Source organism: Trichosurus vulpecula, chromosome 7 (assembly GCF_011100635.1).
Source record: "Trichosurus vulpecula isolate mTriVul1 chromosome 7, mTriVul1.pri, whole genome shotgun sequence".
Lineage (NCBI taxonomy): Eukaryota > Metazoa > Chordata > Mammalia > Diprotodontia > Phalangeridae > Trichosurus > Trichosurus vulpecula.
In genome coordinates, this window is record NC_050579.1 from 61,829,542 (window position 1) to 61,846,638 (window position 17,097).

Below are 17,097 nucleotides of genomic sequence, written 5' to 3' on the forward strand. Positions count from 1 at the left end.
TTTTCGCACAGCTTGGAGTAGAACTTCCCCTAACTACCGAGGGGTTTGAGGCGTCAGGTACTCTGAACAGGTGCTGCTCATGCTACGGCTTCTTGGAGTCACAGGTGAGAGATGGGTGAAAGGTGGACACCAAAGGTGGATGGACAACTCTGAAAATACTGGGCAAGCCCTCACACCAGAGCTGCTAGTCCTTCCTGAACGTCCCATACACCCCGTCATTAGGCTGTAACCCAAGTCCAGGGATCTTTGCACCATCCAACGATGGATGCCCTGGAGGTCATTTCCCACTTTGTGTGTATGGACAGGTGGCTTCTAGGAATGTCTCAGTGTCTCTCCCTTTAGATTTTCTACTGGGTGTCACTAAACTCTAGAAAGCGGGGGGGGGGTGTCTCTTTTATATTTGCGCCCCTGCACCACCAACCCCTTAGCACAGTGGAGCTAAATCAACGATTGACTGATTCATTTTTTTCAAATCACTTGGGGGGGGGGGCGGTGTCACGTGCCTAGGCCCCTCCCCATTGGCTTCTGACGAATCAGACACCCAGCCATGCGTGCGCGTGCGTGTCGAGACGTGCTTCCTACTGTCGCGTGAGCGCGCCTTCCCTGACCAGCGAGGAGCGGCTGCGCAGCTAGACTAGATGATCCCGTTCTGATGTGGGGCGTGGCAGGAAGTGAGAAAGCGGAAGTAGGGAAGAGGAAGCTTGGTTGTGGCTCCCTCGAGCGAGAGCTGAGTGTTTGACGGTTGGAGCCGGGGACAGGATGGCTGATGAGGAGGAGGATCCCACTGTGAGTGAGCCACTCAGTCCTCTCCGGCCTCCCTTTCCTCTCCTCTTCCCCATAGGAGAGAGCAGCGCCGACCCCCGGCCGCTTAGGGCTGGAACTGTTTGTGGGCGGGAGCGTCCTGAGGCCCAAGGCCGGGGAGCCCCGGGGATTTGCGGTGGCTTCTCTCTGCCCTGCCCGCTCCCTGTCCACCACATTAGCCCTTTCCCCGTGTTCACTGTGGAATCGGTTTTGTCTGGGGAGAGTAGAAAAGGGCGCATGGGGACGAGGGACGGACACCTCGAAATGCCTCAGCAGTCAGGGATATCTGCAGAACATTCCCCACAAATTTATCGCGAGGCAGCTTAAAGCCTCGGTCATCCTAATCTCTGTGTCGTCGAAAAAACTGCGTTTTTGGAGTCCAAGGGCGCTGTCCCTCCACTGGGATTTTGGCCAAGTCTCTTTGAACGCCTTTGGGCTTCATTTTGTTCTATACATAGTAAAAGGAAAAACGATGCGTACCCTGCTTACTTCACTTAAACGGCCGCTTACTATTTAAAGCTTTTCTCGATTCCCTGCTAGTGTCGTGCATTTTGTGTCTATATTTTGAACATATTTATATGTGCACAAGTTATCTACCCTCCCCTCCCCCCCATAGAATCTAAGTTACTTGAGGGTAGAGACTATTTCATTATTGCTTTCATATCCCCTGCATCAAGCAGAGCCTAGCGCTTAGTTGGCCGTATGATGAATGCCGTTTGGTAACTCTGACAGGGTCATTGTGAAGGAAAAAAAGCCTTGTAATCTTAAAAACCTCCGTGTATGTGCGTTATTCGGAGATGACACTAAATGTCTTTTCTGGCTCTAAATCAGTGGGAATCAGGAGACCTCTTTTCTGATCCGGGTTCTCCTCTCTGGCCTTGAAAGACTCAGCATATCAAGGTCTCAGTTCCATCCTTCACAAAATCTGAGTAGTGGACTAGATGATTTCCGAGGACTGACCGACCTCTAAAATTGCATGGAATTTATCCAGATGACAGAAGATGATATTCAAACTAGAATATCATAGTTCCAACCACATTATTTTAAGAGGAGCATCAACAGATGGGAATTCATCTAGATGAAAGAGATAAGAATAGTGAGAGGTTTGGAATCGTTTGCATAAAATTACAGAAAGGAGCTTAGATATCATCTGGCACCCTTATTTTAAGGATGAAAGAAAGTCTTGCTTAAGATCACACAGTAAGTGGCAGATCCAGGATTCAAACCTGAGTTTTCTAGCTCCCCAGCCCTTTGTACTTTACAGTACATCATTGCCAAAACTGAGGAAAGACATTGTTAGCTTTTTTCAAATATTTGAAAGGTACTCAGGAAAAAAAAAAAGGTGTTTTTTTTGTTTTGTTTTTTTTTGCTGCAGAGGGCAAAACAATGTTAATGATTGAAAGTTAAGAGACAGACTTAAAAAAAATTTTTTTTGAAAGTACATGGCCTTGGAGTCAGGAAGACTGTACATACTGGCTGTAGCCCTGGGCAGGTCATTTAACCTCTCAGTGCTCCAGTCAGTTCTCTATTCAGTAAGTTATATGAGATAAGTTGCTGACCTACTTTAGTAAAAAGGTGGCTCTACACCAAGCATTACTTGCACAGATGAAGTCATAGATCCAAATCCTTCATTTCCCCACATTAGCCAATGTATATAAAGCACAGATGTTTTATATGTTTTAGCTGTTTATGTACCAGTATATGTACATTATTTTTTCCTTATTATTACAAAATACATTTAACTATTCAACAGGAAAATGAATAACCTTATTACATTCTGATCTTCCCTTCACTCAGTGTTCATGCAGCAGCTGGGTAAACCATTTGTTCACCTAATTAAGGTCCATTTTACTTCCAACATTTTAGGGTTCTGTGTTGTAAAGAGATTTCTTTGTGGATACAGAAACGGTTGTTTGCATTGATGACTTATTAGATGCCTTCCAATTTTAGTTCATTTTTAAGAATAAGTTTTTATTAAACACTAAAAAGTCTTTATCTCAAATCTTTATACTTTTCTAGTTTGAGGAAGATAATGAAGATGTGGGAGGAGGAGCAGATGGTGGACAGGGTAAAAGAAAAAGACTTTTTTCTAAAGAATGTAAGTATTATATTTAGGAGTATTTTGATTATGGATGTCATGCATTGAAGATGAATACATATAGGTATTCTCTAAATTAAAAATGGGTTGTGCTTTAAAAGTTACTAATTTGTTTATTGCTGGGAATAAAAAGCATCTTTCCTTAGAAGTTATGCTATAAATAGTGATTTACAGGTCTTAAGCCATCTATAAAAGCCTATTTGACCTTTAATGTACTCCATTAATATCTTGCTGTGATGCCACATTATTTTATGGAGGTGATCTTCACTTTTTGAAAGCTATGCCAATGGACTGTAAGCTCTGGTAGGTCCTAGCAAGTGACAAAGCCTTCATGTGCAGGTTTGAAAATAGATTGCGTGTCTGTTATTTAAAGACCAGCCCAGGTAAGCTTGGAGAAGCTTATCTCCAGATTGTCCATAGGGTGACTAATTTTTTCAGCCATAGCAACTCTCAACTATGTTCTTAATTGTAAAAGATTTATAATTCACCCACAATAAAATCATAAATTGTCTTGCCCATAATGTAACTCAGTGATGGCAACTTAATCATCGTTGATAATAATACTTCTATGAGAAAACATTTAGAATTCAAACTTTGAATGTCAGGAACATACCTCTCTCTTACCCTGATCTTCACGCCTGCTGTGGAACCGTGTGAAGATAGCCAGGAAAGGCACACATTGGGGAAGGTGTCAGGCTGAGAAAGAACTGAGGGGAAATTTTGTTCTGTGAAGTTTGGATTCAGTCAAAGGGCTGCACTTGAGGACCTAAAGGGCCACTTGTGGCCTTGAGGCTGAAGTTTCCCCACCCCTGTTTAACCAGAGAAGGGCTAGTAATGTCTTTGGATTCCCCTTTGTTGGCCTGTATAATACTTGAAACCAATTATACAGAAACTAAACAAAATCTGTATCTTTATATTGTTTAAAAACAGGTTAGATACTGTTCTATCTTAATATGGTTGGCAAACCACAAAATGTAAATGAGCCAAACTTAAAATACTTCTTCAATCCATCAGCGGCTGTCTAAACAATGTAGGTACTCCCTCCAAAGGTGAAGATTGCAGCTCCCCTATGTATCATTTGGTGTAACTCTTGTCTATATCCTCCAGTAAACCTTTCTCAAGGAGAATCCCTCTTTCATTTGGATTCCGATGCTGGCAAATATCTTGGTGAGCATATGTCTCACTTAACATTCATAATCAAAGGTTTGTCAAACAAAGTTATTTTTGTTATACCTTTTGAGCAGTTTTATTCAATTTTGACATGCATAGGGGATACTTCTTTGGGGGAAAATCTTTAAGGGAGCATTTTGTTCTGCCGAATCAGATGCTTTGAAATAGTCGACAAACAATTGGGGTCTTTTATTCTCCATGTCAGAGGTGTCAAACTTGCTGCCCTCCCCAAGTTCCAAGTAGATTAAAATCTAATTGGGAAATGTTTAACAAAATAAATAAAAGTACAGCATAACATAGATAATGTTAATTTGTGGTTTAATACCACTAACCTATCAGTTTTTTATTGGAAAGATATGATCTGCTGCAAAAGCCTTTTCCTTAATAACACCTTCAAGGATCTCCTCAATATACATGTACATTGTTCTCATAAAGATTGTGTAGAAATGGGAAAGTAGGTGTATGGCTTAGTAGTTATGGGTATTTTCTTGACTTCCTTTTTTGGTTGTAATAAGTTCCAAGAGTTGATGATAGTTTTTTATTTAAGAAATCTTGAGAAGTGATCCCTCATCACCCTCTGAATTATGTCATTTATAGCCTAGAACTCCTTTGTTCCTGTTTGATGGAGTTTAACCATTTCTCTTTGTTTTCTTTGTGATATTTCTTCTTTGTGGTAGAAGCTGTAGTCCATTTGTGGTGGCTTTGCTGTCATTGATGGGAGAAAACTTGTTTTAGAAATTTTTGCTGAGTTAATTTTGTCTTCCTATTTATTGACTTTCCAGTTTCATCCACAAATTCTTTCAAGATGATCTGGCTAGACCTTACGTATTTTTCTCCCCACTATTTCTCGCTGTTTTATGAGACAGCATTGCTCATAATCTCCTACCATTTTCCGTGGAATCTTACAAACAAGCTTCTATTACAAACCTTTGCTGCCTTTGGCTGCTGTATGTTGCGAGATCATGTTTTCTCAGGATGTGGCAGGTTCTAGGCTCCTTTGCTGCTCCTGTGGCTATTGACTTACATTGGTTAAACTTGCTCAGGAAATGATGGTAGTTAGTGATGGTACACTTTTATTCATTTTACTGCTTTATAGCATCAATAGCATCCTTTGAAAGATCAGATTGGAACTGCCTCAATTTCACACCGTATCATTTTATTCTTTCTTCTGATTTCTGATTTTTTTTTCTGTCTAACAAGTAGAATGGTGACTGTATCTAGACAGCTGAGTTGGAAATAATTCTCATGTTGTCAGCCAGTTTGTTCCTTTCTGTTGGCATAACCAAAATTTAAATTTAAAAAAAAAAAAACTTTTGGTGCTCACCATTTCTAGCATTGTCTGGCTGTCTTCCTAAAGAGATTATTCAAGATATGTCAGCATGAGTCTTCAGTACAGGTTTTGACCAGCCTTTGACCATACTCATTCTTACTCTTGAATTGTTTTCCAACATTTTTTCATTATCTTCTCCTATGCCCACCTTCACATTGAAGCCACACGTATAAGCTAATCTAATTTGCAGCGTGTGATAATCAAGTATCTTATGAAATCATATTTTGTATTGCTTTTGAATGCTGTATAAGATTGACTCTACCTTTTCCTGTATTTGCCTCTCCTACAGCTTCCTTTTATGGTGTTTCAACTTTTTCACTGAATAATGATCTCATACTTAAGAGCACCAGAAAAGAAGTTAATGTTTATAGATGATCTAAAGATTGATTCTTGGCACCCTCTGCCCTTTTTTCTGACTTTATGTTGCTGTCACTGAAGAATCAGAAGGGGCTTCCTTAGGACTGAGGGCCATTTAAAATTTTTCTTTGTTGTGGCTAAATAATTCATAGCCAAATCTTATTCTTGAAGAGCCTCTCTATACCTAACCAGGCTGGTCCTTGGAAAACAAATAGTCTGTTTGTTGCAGGGAGCTTACTTTGTAGCCTTCTCAACACAGTAAAAGCTTAGCAAAGCTTGTATTTTGCTGGCTTAGCCTATGAGGACTTGGAGTCACTTCCATACCACAGAGAGATATCAGAGTAGGACCTTGCAGAGGAACTTAAATGTATATTTTAGGAAAACTGTGTCCTGCGTTTATTGATAGAAATGCAGTACAGTGGAAACTACTGGATTTGAATCCCAGTTCTACTACTTACTTGGGCTGGTCACTTAACTTCCTTTGGTCTCAGTTTCTTCATCCATAAACTGAGGATTGAACTAGGTGGTTTTGAAGGTCTACTCCAACTGTAAATCCAGTGGGATTATATTAATAAGCCCATGACATGGAACTTGGAAGGCAGTTTGTGTGGAGTGCCTGTATGTATTCAAATAAGTTTGTTGATGTTTTACTCTTTCACAGTAAGGTGTATGATGTATGGCTTTGGCGATGACCAAAATCCGTACACTGAGTCAGTGGATATTCTGGAAGACCTCGTCATAGAGTTCATCACTGAGATGGTAAGGTGTTTTTGATAGTTGATTAGCTAATTATTTGTAAAATGAACCTGAAATGTTGGGTTTCAAGTGGGACTAAAACGCCATACAAGACAAGTTTTGGAAGGGCTGCTATTGCAAGTCACTGTAAAGCATTAAAGGAAGGAGTGTAATAAATATGATAGAACAGAACTAAAAGCTATTCTTCCTTTTGGCATCTGTGTTACTCATCTTTGAACTAGCCATCTTGAAACACATGATGCTCATTCACTGAACCTTCTTAGTGCCAGGTCTCTTCACCTTTCCTCTTTCCTGGACTCCTCTGTCAGTTTGGTGAAGCCCGTGTGCCCCTTCTCAGAGTCATATTTTAAAATAATTGAAGGAGGGGTGGCTAGGTGGTACGGTGAGTAGAGCACCGGCCCTGGAGTCAGGAGGACCTGAGTTCAAATCCGACCTCAGATACTTGACACACTAGCTGTGTGACCTTGGACAAGTCACTTAACCCCAATTACCCTGCCTTCCCCCCTCCAAAAAAACAAAAACAAAATTGAAGGAAATGCCAAGTTGTAATTAAAGGTTAGTGAAAACAAAGATGCAATTTTTTTGCTTTCCAAATTAATAAACACCCTGAAGTTTCTCCATAAATCTCCTTGAGGATCCCTGAATCCCAGGTTTAGAATCCCTGTTCTATTGATTTATCAGAGACAGTATGACAGAATTTGAAAAGCATTTAAAGTCAAGAATTGTGGGCTCAAATCCCATTTTTTGACACCAACTATATGATACTGGGTAAGTCACTTAATTTATCTGTGCCTCAGTTTTTTTGTCTATACGATGGGCACAGTGGTATTAGTGTTATCTGCCTCACAGGATTGATGTGAAGAAAGTGCTTTATAAACATGTGTAACAGTAAGGCAATAATAACGATGTAGATGATAATTGTCAAAACGCCTACGTAGTTCTGTATTGCAAAGTATAGGAGACTCTCTGCCTAGAAGGTAGAAGAAGTAAACCATTTATTCAGACACCAGAGAACCACATTCCATAAGCCACCTGCCCAATTCATCACAGCAGTGAAGCATCTGATATATAATATCACAGCATGGAGCCTCGCCATCCCCGAACCTCTCAGAACCCCTGCTGGAGTCTTCCCAGAAACAAACTCACAGTACAGGTGTCGTAGCCTGTTCAGCTATCAGAGGTCGACTTTCATCACCTCAGCTCTAACAGTCACAACGGTCATTAACAGCATAATAGCACTTTCGCACTCTCTCGCGTGCTCTCTCCCTCCCTCTCCCTCTCCCTCTCCCTCTCTCCCTCCCTCTCTCCCTCCCTCTCTCCCTCCCTCCTTCCTCACCCCTCCTCCCATCTCCCTCCTGTGACATAACTTCCTTTTGGGGACTCCTCTTACCACATGTGACAGGCTTCCTGTGACATAAGCAGGTCACATGACCTATTAATGGGTGGGAAAGATCACATCTAAATTGCTGCTACAACATGAGAGTAGTTTTATTTATAAATTTGATAATTTAACATCTTACTCTTCTATTGGGTTTTAAAGTCTGTGAAGCAATTTCATATACATTATCTGATTTTATTCACACGTTAGCCTATTTACACAGGCTACTATATAAAATACGTATACAAGTATTAATAATACATGACATATAGTTCTTTAAGGTTTCCAAAATGCTTTGTTCCTTGTCTCATTTGAGCCTCATAAGCAACGTTGTAGATACTACAAATATTATTCCCATTTTATGGATAAGGGAACAGGTTTTGGTTAAGGGACTTGGCTACAGTCACACAACCACTATGTCAGACACAGGATTTGAACCCAGATTGCAACTTGAAGTGATATCCAGTATGCTTTTTACTACACCATGAATGTAAAGAAGCACAATATTCAAAAAGCTCAGAGCTTGAAAAATATTCTGTACTAAAGTGGTCCATTTCCTCCTTAAATGATTTGTGAAAATGAGAAAGCTGTGCTTATGTTTGCACACCACTCTGCATTTTTTCATTAGCTTGGTATCTAAAGAAACATAAAGGTACTGAATGTACTTCCTTCATTTTTTAGAAATTGGAAACTACATTCTTCCCCTCCCCCAAAAAAGGGCAGGAACCTGCAACAACCAGGTGAGGTATAGAGGATGAAAAATATAAAACAGAAAGAATATAGGAAGGAAGGAGAAAACAGCTTATCTGGAGAGAACAAATGAAATAACATTAAAAAAACGGATGCTGAACAGCCCCCATGTGGACAGCTTTTTCTCTTACCCATTATATTGTGGATTGACAGTACTGGTCTGATATCTTTCAGGTTGTATGCTAATAATCTAGGAAATGATTAAGGTTTGGATAGTTTTTTTTTAATCTTTCTTTTTTAGAAGCAAGTTGTTCTGCCTGATTGTGGGAAATAGATGGGAAAGATGGAATGATAAGGGAAAATTCAAGTAATTGAACTCCTTCTGTTTATTTATATCTTCATGATAGACTCACAAAGCAATGTCTATTGGACGACAAGGTCGAGTGCAGGTTGAAGATATTGTCTTCTTGATTCGAAAGGACCCAAGGAAGTTTGCCAGAGTTAAAGACTTGCTTACTATGAATGAAGAACTGAAACGGGCTAGAAAAGCTTTTGATGAAGCGAACTATGGATCCTGACATCTTTTATGTTCTCCAAAGTTTCCCTATCTTTTAGGACAAGTGTGTGTATACTAGAACTATGTATTTTTCACCTTGCCAAAAATGAAGGGTCCTGACGTAATTTAAGCGCTTCTTACAATTACCTTATTACATGGATCCAATTGACCATATAAATGGGAAATGAAACAACACTTCGTTGCTGCCTTTACTTTGATTTTGTGGATTCTAAAAGTGATATTTAGGTATTGAATTGCTTGCGTCTCTTTGTTATACTTGAAATTACTCATTGGTTTTAACAGCATGGAAGAAGCTAAAATATCCTGCAAACTGTGCAGATCACCCTGTCTTTTTGAGGTGACAAAGACAATTTAAACTAAGTATATTCTGGTCTCCTTTTTGCCCCTGAAGTTTTCTATTATAGCATTTTGATATGTGAAATCTAAAAATTAGCCTTTTTGGTTTTGCAATTTGTAAAACTAATTTCATGGCTACTTTCAATCTCTTAGACAGATAATGGTTTTGTGGATTGCCCCATGCTCCGTGTTGGGTTATATTCTTAAAGTGTTAGTTTCACTTAAGGAAAAGTGTTCCATATTATTTGCATAAAGATTATTGCAAAAACATTTTCCTCTTTTTTTAGATTTCTTAAAAGTATGTTTTCTTTTCTTTCATTGGATATCAAAAGCAATTTTTTTCTTAGTGAAAGTTCCTGTTTCCTTTCAAAGTTCCACATGAAAACTTAAGATAATTTAAGAGCTTTTATTGGTTTTGATTAAAAACCTTTTGGGCCTACTAGACTAATTGTTTGAGTTTTAGAACTGATCTACACAGAAAGGATTTAAATTGAGACACTTAAAGGAGTATAAATGCAGGCACTCTGCATTTTAGTAAAAATGGCAATACTGTAAAATTTGTTTTAACAATTTACTTTGTTCTTTGTGGAAATATCTGCCAACATCTACACGCATGTGACTGTAGGTGCTGCTATTGTAGCTCAGGATATGTAAGTTTTGTGTATATTTAACCATAATGTATTAAATTATTACTGTATTGAGTTTAATATTATTAGAATTGAAAAAACAGTTGACGGAATCACTGAAAAATCCTTTTTGTGTGAAACTACACTTTTATGTGCTGGTTGTGAACAATATAAATCAATACTTGGAATATTCTGCTATCCTAATTTTTTGTATTAAGAATAAAATCATCTATGAAAATTAAGGAAGTTAATAGTTGAAATTCAGTGTATGATGTTTGATTCTTCTGTGTTATCTGTGTATTCCTGGGAATGTATTCTATCTTGATCTTTAAGAAGTTTCTCATTTTTTTCCTAGCCCCTCATGTTAATGATCATTATAACGATAGCTTACACTTATGTAGCATTTAACAATTATAAAACACTTTGACAGATATCTTACTGTGTTCTCCCACAATCCTGTGAGGTAGGAAGTATAGGTCTTACTGTTCCTGTGTTGCAAATAAGGAGAGTGAGAATTAGGCCAAGGGAGTTGGCTGAGGTCACATGACCATGTTGCAGCAGGACTGGGATTAGAACCCTGGTTGTCTGACTTCAAATCCAATTCTACTTCCACTACCTGTTTCCTGAATTGATCAGCACCCTTTGAGGAAGGAATTTACTCATTTTGAGGTTTACGCCCCCAATGAAAATATAAATGGCATGTAGGAGGCACTTAATAAATGTTGACTAATATGAACTTGAACAAATGTAGCTCAGTTTTCTGCAAGTTTCTCCATGCATTTTAAATTTAAAAACTCTAAGCAAGAAGATTATACATGATGAATCATAAATGCTGTGGTATTTGAACTCTTGTTCACCAGGAATGATTCTAAGAAGTTGAAGCAAGAATACTATAGTAGGTCATGTTTATGTAAGTCCTTGCATAGTTTACAAAAGTGCTTTCCTTTACAATAAACTTTCTAAGCTAGGTAGTAAAGTATTTTCCTTATTTTGTAAGTTAGGAAAATTGAGGCCCAGATCACACACCTGGTTAATGTCAGAATCAGGATTCAAACCCAGGTTTTTTGATTTTTACTTCCAATGTATTATCCACTATACCATATGGCTTATAGACTGTGAGCCCCTTGAGGGCAGGAACTATGTCATATTTGTCCCTAATGTCCCTAATTTGTATCCCTAATGACTGGTACACGGGGTGCTTAATGCTTATGGATAGCTTCTGATGTAGTGCTTTTTCTGGGCAAATGAGGGGCAGTGGTATGTATCATTTGACGTGTAAAGGAACATATTGAACCTAACTCATTTTAAAAAAAGCATTTTTAGATGTGATTTTGCTGTTAAGCTACTCTTCTGAGATTATCTTGAGGGATATTAGATAATATAAGTCACCACCAATCAACTACTATTTAAGCATCTTATCAGGATTGAACTTTGATGACAGAAGGACAAGGTGGCTCATTTTTATCTTATTGGGTCAGATTTTCTATCTTATAGGAACTGCAGCTTTTTTCTAAGGCAGTTTTTAAATAACATCTTTTTGCAGCAATTTTCAAAATACCTTCATGTGAGGTAGGAAGTGGATTAAATGACTTGGCCTACTAGGGACATGTTGTGAAAGAACTGGGACTTGGTGTTATGTATTTTAAATTCAAGCCTACAACCCTTTATCACACCTCCCATATACCAATCTACTTCAAAATAAGCTTTGATGCCTTTTTTATATCAGCTATTTCTGGATATGATCCCAACTGACCCCATGATTGAATCCTCCCTTGTAACATAGAAAAACAAGCAAAACAATAGTGACTGGACCTGGAAAAAGTACTGCTGTATTCTCAATTTATTTCTTAGTAAGCACATTCATTGGGAAAGGTAAGTAAGGCAGTACAAAAGGCTCATATCGCCTATATGATGCTGTCCTTTTTTGAAATTAAAGAACAGGAATCCCCATTCAAACAACAGCTGTATTTTAGACATGATTACTTCTTGAAAACAAGTCATATGCCCCCATACTGCCTATTTTAAGGGTATGGTGCAGGATTTAATTATATAGCAATATGTTAGAATTTATCATTTAGAAATGACCCTTCACACAATCAAGTTTTAAAACCTAATACTCATCTTTCAATTCCCAATTTTAATGATTAATTCTAAGATTGCATCCTCCTCCTATAGAAAAAAATTGAAGGTGATACTGAAAACTTAAAACAGTGCACATAGGACTCCAACTGCCTTATACAGTACAATTATTAATATTTCTTTTTAAATTTAGAAACTTTTGGAAGAAATTACAGATTTCAGTGCAGTATGTGCTTAGTGCATAGAAGATGAAATTCAAGGGAAGAATTTTAAGTAGCATCCCAGAGCTCCCAAAGACTTCACAGCCTTATTTCTTTAAGGACTTAAGGACTTTAAGGACTACTAATTTCTGTCTGGAAAAGTCTGGTAGTATTGGTCATTGGAGCTGAACTCAGGAATGGGGCCACTAAACTGTACTGAAGAATCCCAGCAGGCTGCAGACTTATTGTCTTGTATTTTTATTACATTGTTAAGTATTTCCCAATTACATTTTAATCTGGTTTGGGCTGCACTTGGGAGTGTTAAGCTGATGTAACCCTTGGGCCTTAACTCCTCTGGTTAGATGATCAGGGCATTTCAACAAATTTATTTACTACTTTACTATTATTTTATTTTAGGGCAGTTTCTAAAAGCTATCTCCCTGGAGTCTACAGAATTCAGAATACAGAATTGGTGGACAAGTAAATGTCTGGTTTCCATTTCAAAGGACACTGGAAATGATGACATGTGGAATTAATCAGCTTGCGTAACAAATTGTATTGTGCCATGCTTAAATACAATTAGCCTGGGATAGTGGGCTTGACATTGAAAGACAGTTTGCAACTTTGAGTACCAATTTTCTCATCTGTAAGCTGTCATATTATTTATCTTGACCACATGACAGGTATTTGTTGTTCAATTGTTTTCATTTGTGTCCAACTCTTTGTGACCCCATTTGGGGTTTTCTTGGCAAAGATTCTAGAGTGGTTTGCTATTTTCCTCTCCAGCTCATTTTACAAATGAGGTAACTGAGCAAACAGGGTTAAGTGGCATGCCAAAGGTCACACAGCTAGTAAATGTCTGAGGCCAGATTTGAACTTAGGAACATGGGTTTTTGTCTCCAGACCTGGCACTCTTATCTACTGCTCCACCTAACTGCCCTAGGTGTATGTGAAAGTACTCTTAAAACCATAATGTGCTATACAAGTGTAAACTAGAAATAATTTTTAAAAAACATATCAATTACTTTTGCTCTCCAACTACATATAGGAAAAAATAAAGATATCCTTTCACTATATGACAATCTGATCAAAGAAATCCTGAACTTGTATTTATTTAAATGTTAGCACAAGACTCATATTTGAAGAATTTCAAGGTTAAATTTTCTTCTGAATTCTGACGTGACTGACTTCTGTGTTTTTCTCAGCACCTGGAATTTGTATGGGTTATAATTACATGGGAAACTATCTGAAATTGTGTTTCAGCCTTAATATGTTCTTTCTGTAGAGAAGTAACACAAAGCATGTCTTCTCATTGCACATAGAGGAAAAAAATAACCTTTTCATTAGGAAAGCCTACCTAGAAACGGGCAACTACCAGTACTGAATGCCAGTATTAGAATAGTTTTGAGCTGGAAGGGACCTCAGAGCTCTGACTTCTTATGTCAACACTAAATCAATCAATCAATTTCTGTCTCTCTCTCTTTCTGTCTCTCTCTCTCTCTTTCTCTCTCTCTCTCTCTCTCTCTCTCTCTCTCTCTCTCTCTCTCACACACACACACACACACACATAATTCTATGACGTTTTTAGCCATCCAGATCTTTGGGGCTTATAAAGTGGCACACACTTTATTATGACATCTTTTTACATTGATTCATGTCTCTGATTGCCAGCTTTTCTTCAATTTACTTTGTAATCTTTAACGTGAAAGTTTTTTTATCAATATCTTTTATTTTCTATCTCACCTTCATTTCCAAAAATCTCCTTTCTTCTTTCCTTATATAGAGAGGTGTGTCCTGTAAAAAAGAATAAAAGAGAAAAAAAAGTAGTTCATCAAACTAACCAGTCCATTGACTAAATCTGAGAGTACATTCAATGCCCTGCTTCCATAGTTCGCTGCCTCTGCAAAGAAGGAAAAGAGATTCAGTTCTCTCATCTCTTTTCATCAGATTTCTTTGTTGGTCTCTGAGGTGAAGTCAGGGTCTTCCAAACCTTGCCTCTGAAATGAGATGTGACAATCACAGTACCAAGTTTAAATCTCCATTGGTTAAGGGTTTAAATCATAAGTAATGACTCTGTACAATATTGACAAGATAATACTTGTATCTTAAAATTATGTAATTTTCAAAGAGCTAAGGCCTGTGCCTTTAACTGAGTGATTCATTGCCTTCTGAATGACTTGTTGACATGGTGACAATTAGCAGGAAAGGCAAGCTGATAGAATCTTAGTCAAATTAGGTTGATATGGAAGAAAAAGTGAGATCATCAGTTTAATTAATTAAGATGGTCTTGTAAAAATCTGATATTGCATTAAGAAACCAATATATTACCGTGACATTTGGAAGTGTTTGCGGTGACTCTGTCAGCCAGGTAACTTGTCCTATTTTTAAATCAGTTATGAAATATAATAGTCCCATACAATTCCCTCTGGTTAGACACTTAGCACAAAATCTCTGCCTTATTCATTCAATGAATTTTTATCAACAAATAATTTGAGCGTCCGTGTCAAGCACTATACAGGAGGAGTTTTAAAAATGGAATAACAGTTATTGATCTTTTAGGAGTTTATAATTTGATAGGAGAGATGAACTATATATATGCAAATAACTAGAATAAAAAAACAGCATGTGATAAGGCTTCCTTCACCCCTGATTTTAGCCTGTTCAGAATGTCACATGTTATCCAAATTAAAATCTGGCAATCTAATTAATAACTGTCCAACCATTTTTTTCTGAGCAATATTAAGATAGTGACTGTAGCTACTCATTGAGAATCTATGTGAATGGTGGCTCCTTGGTGAACTGTACTGATAATATGTTGGGATAGATGCCACCTCCTTTGGGGCCAGTCCCATAACCAGGCACTCAGGCTTACAGTTTGGCTCCCAGAGGACAGCTGATTACCACTGTTCTCAGAATTCTAAGGGTTGTGGGTGTCTAGTAGAGTAGCTAATAAGCCCCCACCTACATACTTCCCATTGACATTCATCAGTTATGCTTCAATTAGTTTTTAGAAAAGGGCATATGCTAGGGTGGTAAGGACACTTGGTACAAAACATCTCCCCCAAAGTCTGGGGCACTCTCTCCTCCAAGCACATACATGTCAATGGGAGAGTGAGCTCTTACTGTAGAGAACACATGTGCCAAAAGGGCAAATTCATAAATTTTGTTTTCTAGAAGTCCTTTCTTGAGCCCTTTCTGGTGCAAGGAGTCACCTTCCTTCAATACTTCCTCCCTTGGTGTATTAGGAGGGCAGAGTTTATAATCTCAAAGAGGATCATAAACATGTCTGAAACGTTCGGAACCGCCGGATATAAGAAACTCTCAAAGTAGAAGGCAGAAGAATCAAAACATTTATTTAGGCTCCACAGTAACCAACCCATGAACCAGCAACCCCATTTTGATATATTGATCAAAAGCTTCCAGGCCCAATAAGTACGCCTTGAAAGAGTAACCAGGAGGCTACAGAGAAGCATGATTGCGTAAAGCAAAATCATGTTTCCCCCTCTATGGTAATAAGATTACCCACTGGCCTGAAGTCTTTGTTCAGCTTTCTCCCGTAGGTCAGCTCTGCTACTGGCAGCTCCTGCTTCAGCTGTGGCTGTGGCTGTAACTGTTACTGTAACTGTCGCTGTAACTGTCGCTGTAACTGTCGCTGTAACTGTCGCTGTAACTGTCGCTGTAACTGTCTCTGGCTCCAACCGGAAAAGGAAAAGAGGATCTTCAAGCTGTCCTCTCCCCTCTTATAGAGTTTTTGACATCATCAAGCACCGCCTGAACGACCAGGGCCGATTGGTTCTTGACTTGGCCCCTCCCCCTAGCGTAGCCGTTAACACCTCTCCTCAGCCAGCCCCATGACTCATCACACAGGAAGTTGTCTGGTCCTGCCCCGGAAGAGCAAGCCCCAGCATCCAGGGAAGCTCAATGAGGTAAGCTGAGTCATTCAAAGAAAACAAAGGCCATTCTGGCTACACTTGGGTGGCTAAATTTTTGTATCCGTCCATCTCAAAATTTGTCCGTGTTTTCCTCAGGGTTTCTCTGCCCTCAGTTTGATGTATTTTCTCCTTCTGGTCCAGTCTTTTCAATAACAGGGTCAATGGAAGGAGGGGTAGTGTGTGTGAGACACTGTCTCTATGCTCACTACAGCCACTTCCTTGATGCTCTCTGGCACAGGCACAAGTAGTTCACTACTTGACTGGCCTCACAGCTTAACTTTCTCTATTTAAAGCCCCCAGGTGTCCTCTGGACACAACTAAGGAGGAGTTTGCCCCTATCAAAAGGATCCCAGGGTAAAAACCTAATCATGTCTGTTGAATGATTGATTGAGGTGAGAATGTCAAATCCCCTCCTTTACACTAGGTAATATGCCCTTCTATTCTTTCAGATTAAAGTATTTCTTCTGTGAGGGCTTGCCAGCTCTTTTCGAGCTGCTCATCCACCTTTGGTGTCTCTCTGTCACTCAGCTCTCCCCTGTGGTTCTAAGCTGTAGCATGTGTAGTGGCCACATGCTGATAAAGTCTCCTTGTCAGGCTAAACCACGTAGAGGGTAATTGGTGGGCCTCAAACCCATCAGTGAATTAGGGGGTTGTCTACCCCAGGGATGTGAAACCTTCTTCTAGCAGAATGGGTGGATGAGAACAATTTGTTCCAACAGCTATGAAGGCAGCTGCACCAGGAGATGTGGGGTGCTTAGAGCTTGGTC

At 38.9% G+C, this 17,097-nt stretch overlaps 1 protein-coding gene across 1 annotated transcript; it reads left to right on the forward strand.

Annotated features, from left to right (window-relative positions):
- The first annotated feature begins 679 nt into the window (after positions 1–679).
- Positions 680–10,379, forward strand: TAF13 (TATA-box binding protein associated factor 13). The gene is made up of 4 exons (XM_036765713.1): positions 680–786; positions 2,821–2,899; positions 6,418–6,515; positions 8,988–10,379. The coding sequence occupies exons 1-4, from the start codon at positions 760–762 to the stop codon at positions 9,156–9,158; spliced, it is 375 nt and encodes a 124-aa protein (XP_036621608.1). The 5' UTR covers positions 680–759; the 3' UTR covers positions 9,159–10,379.
- Positions 10,380–17,097: the final 6,718 nt, after the last annotated feature.

Coding starts and splice junctions, on each gene's coding strand:
- TAF13 (XM_036765713.1), top strand. CDS start 760: ATGGCTGATGAGGAGGAGGATCCCACT. Junction 787..2,820: donor ATGAGGAGGAGGATCCCACT/GTGAGTGAGCCA, acceptor ATACTTTTCTAG/TTTGAGGAAGATAATGAAGA. Junction 6,516..8,987: donor TAGAGTTCATCACTGAGATG/GTAAGGTGTTTT, acceptor TCTTCATGATAG/ACTCACAAAGCAATGTCTAT.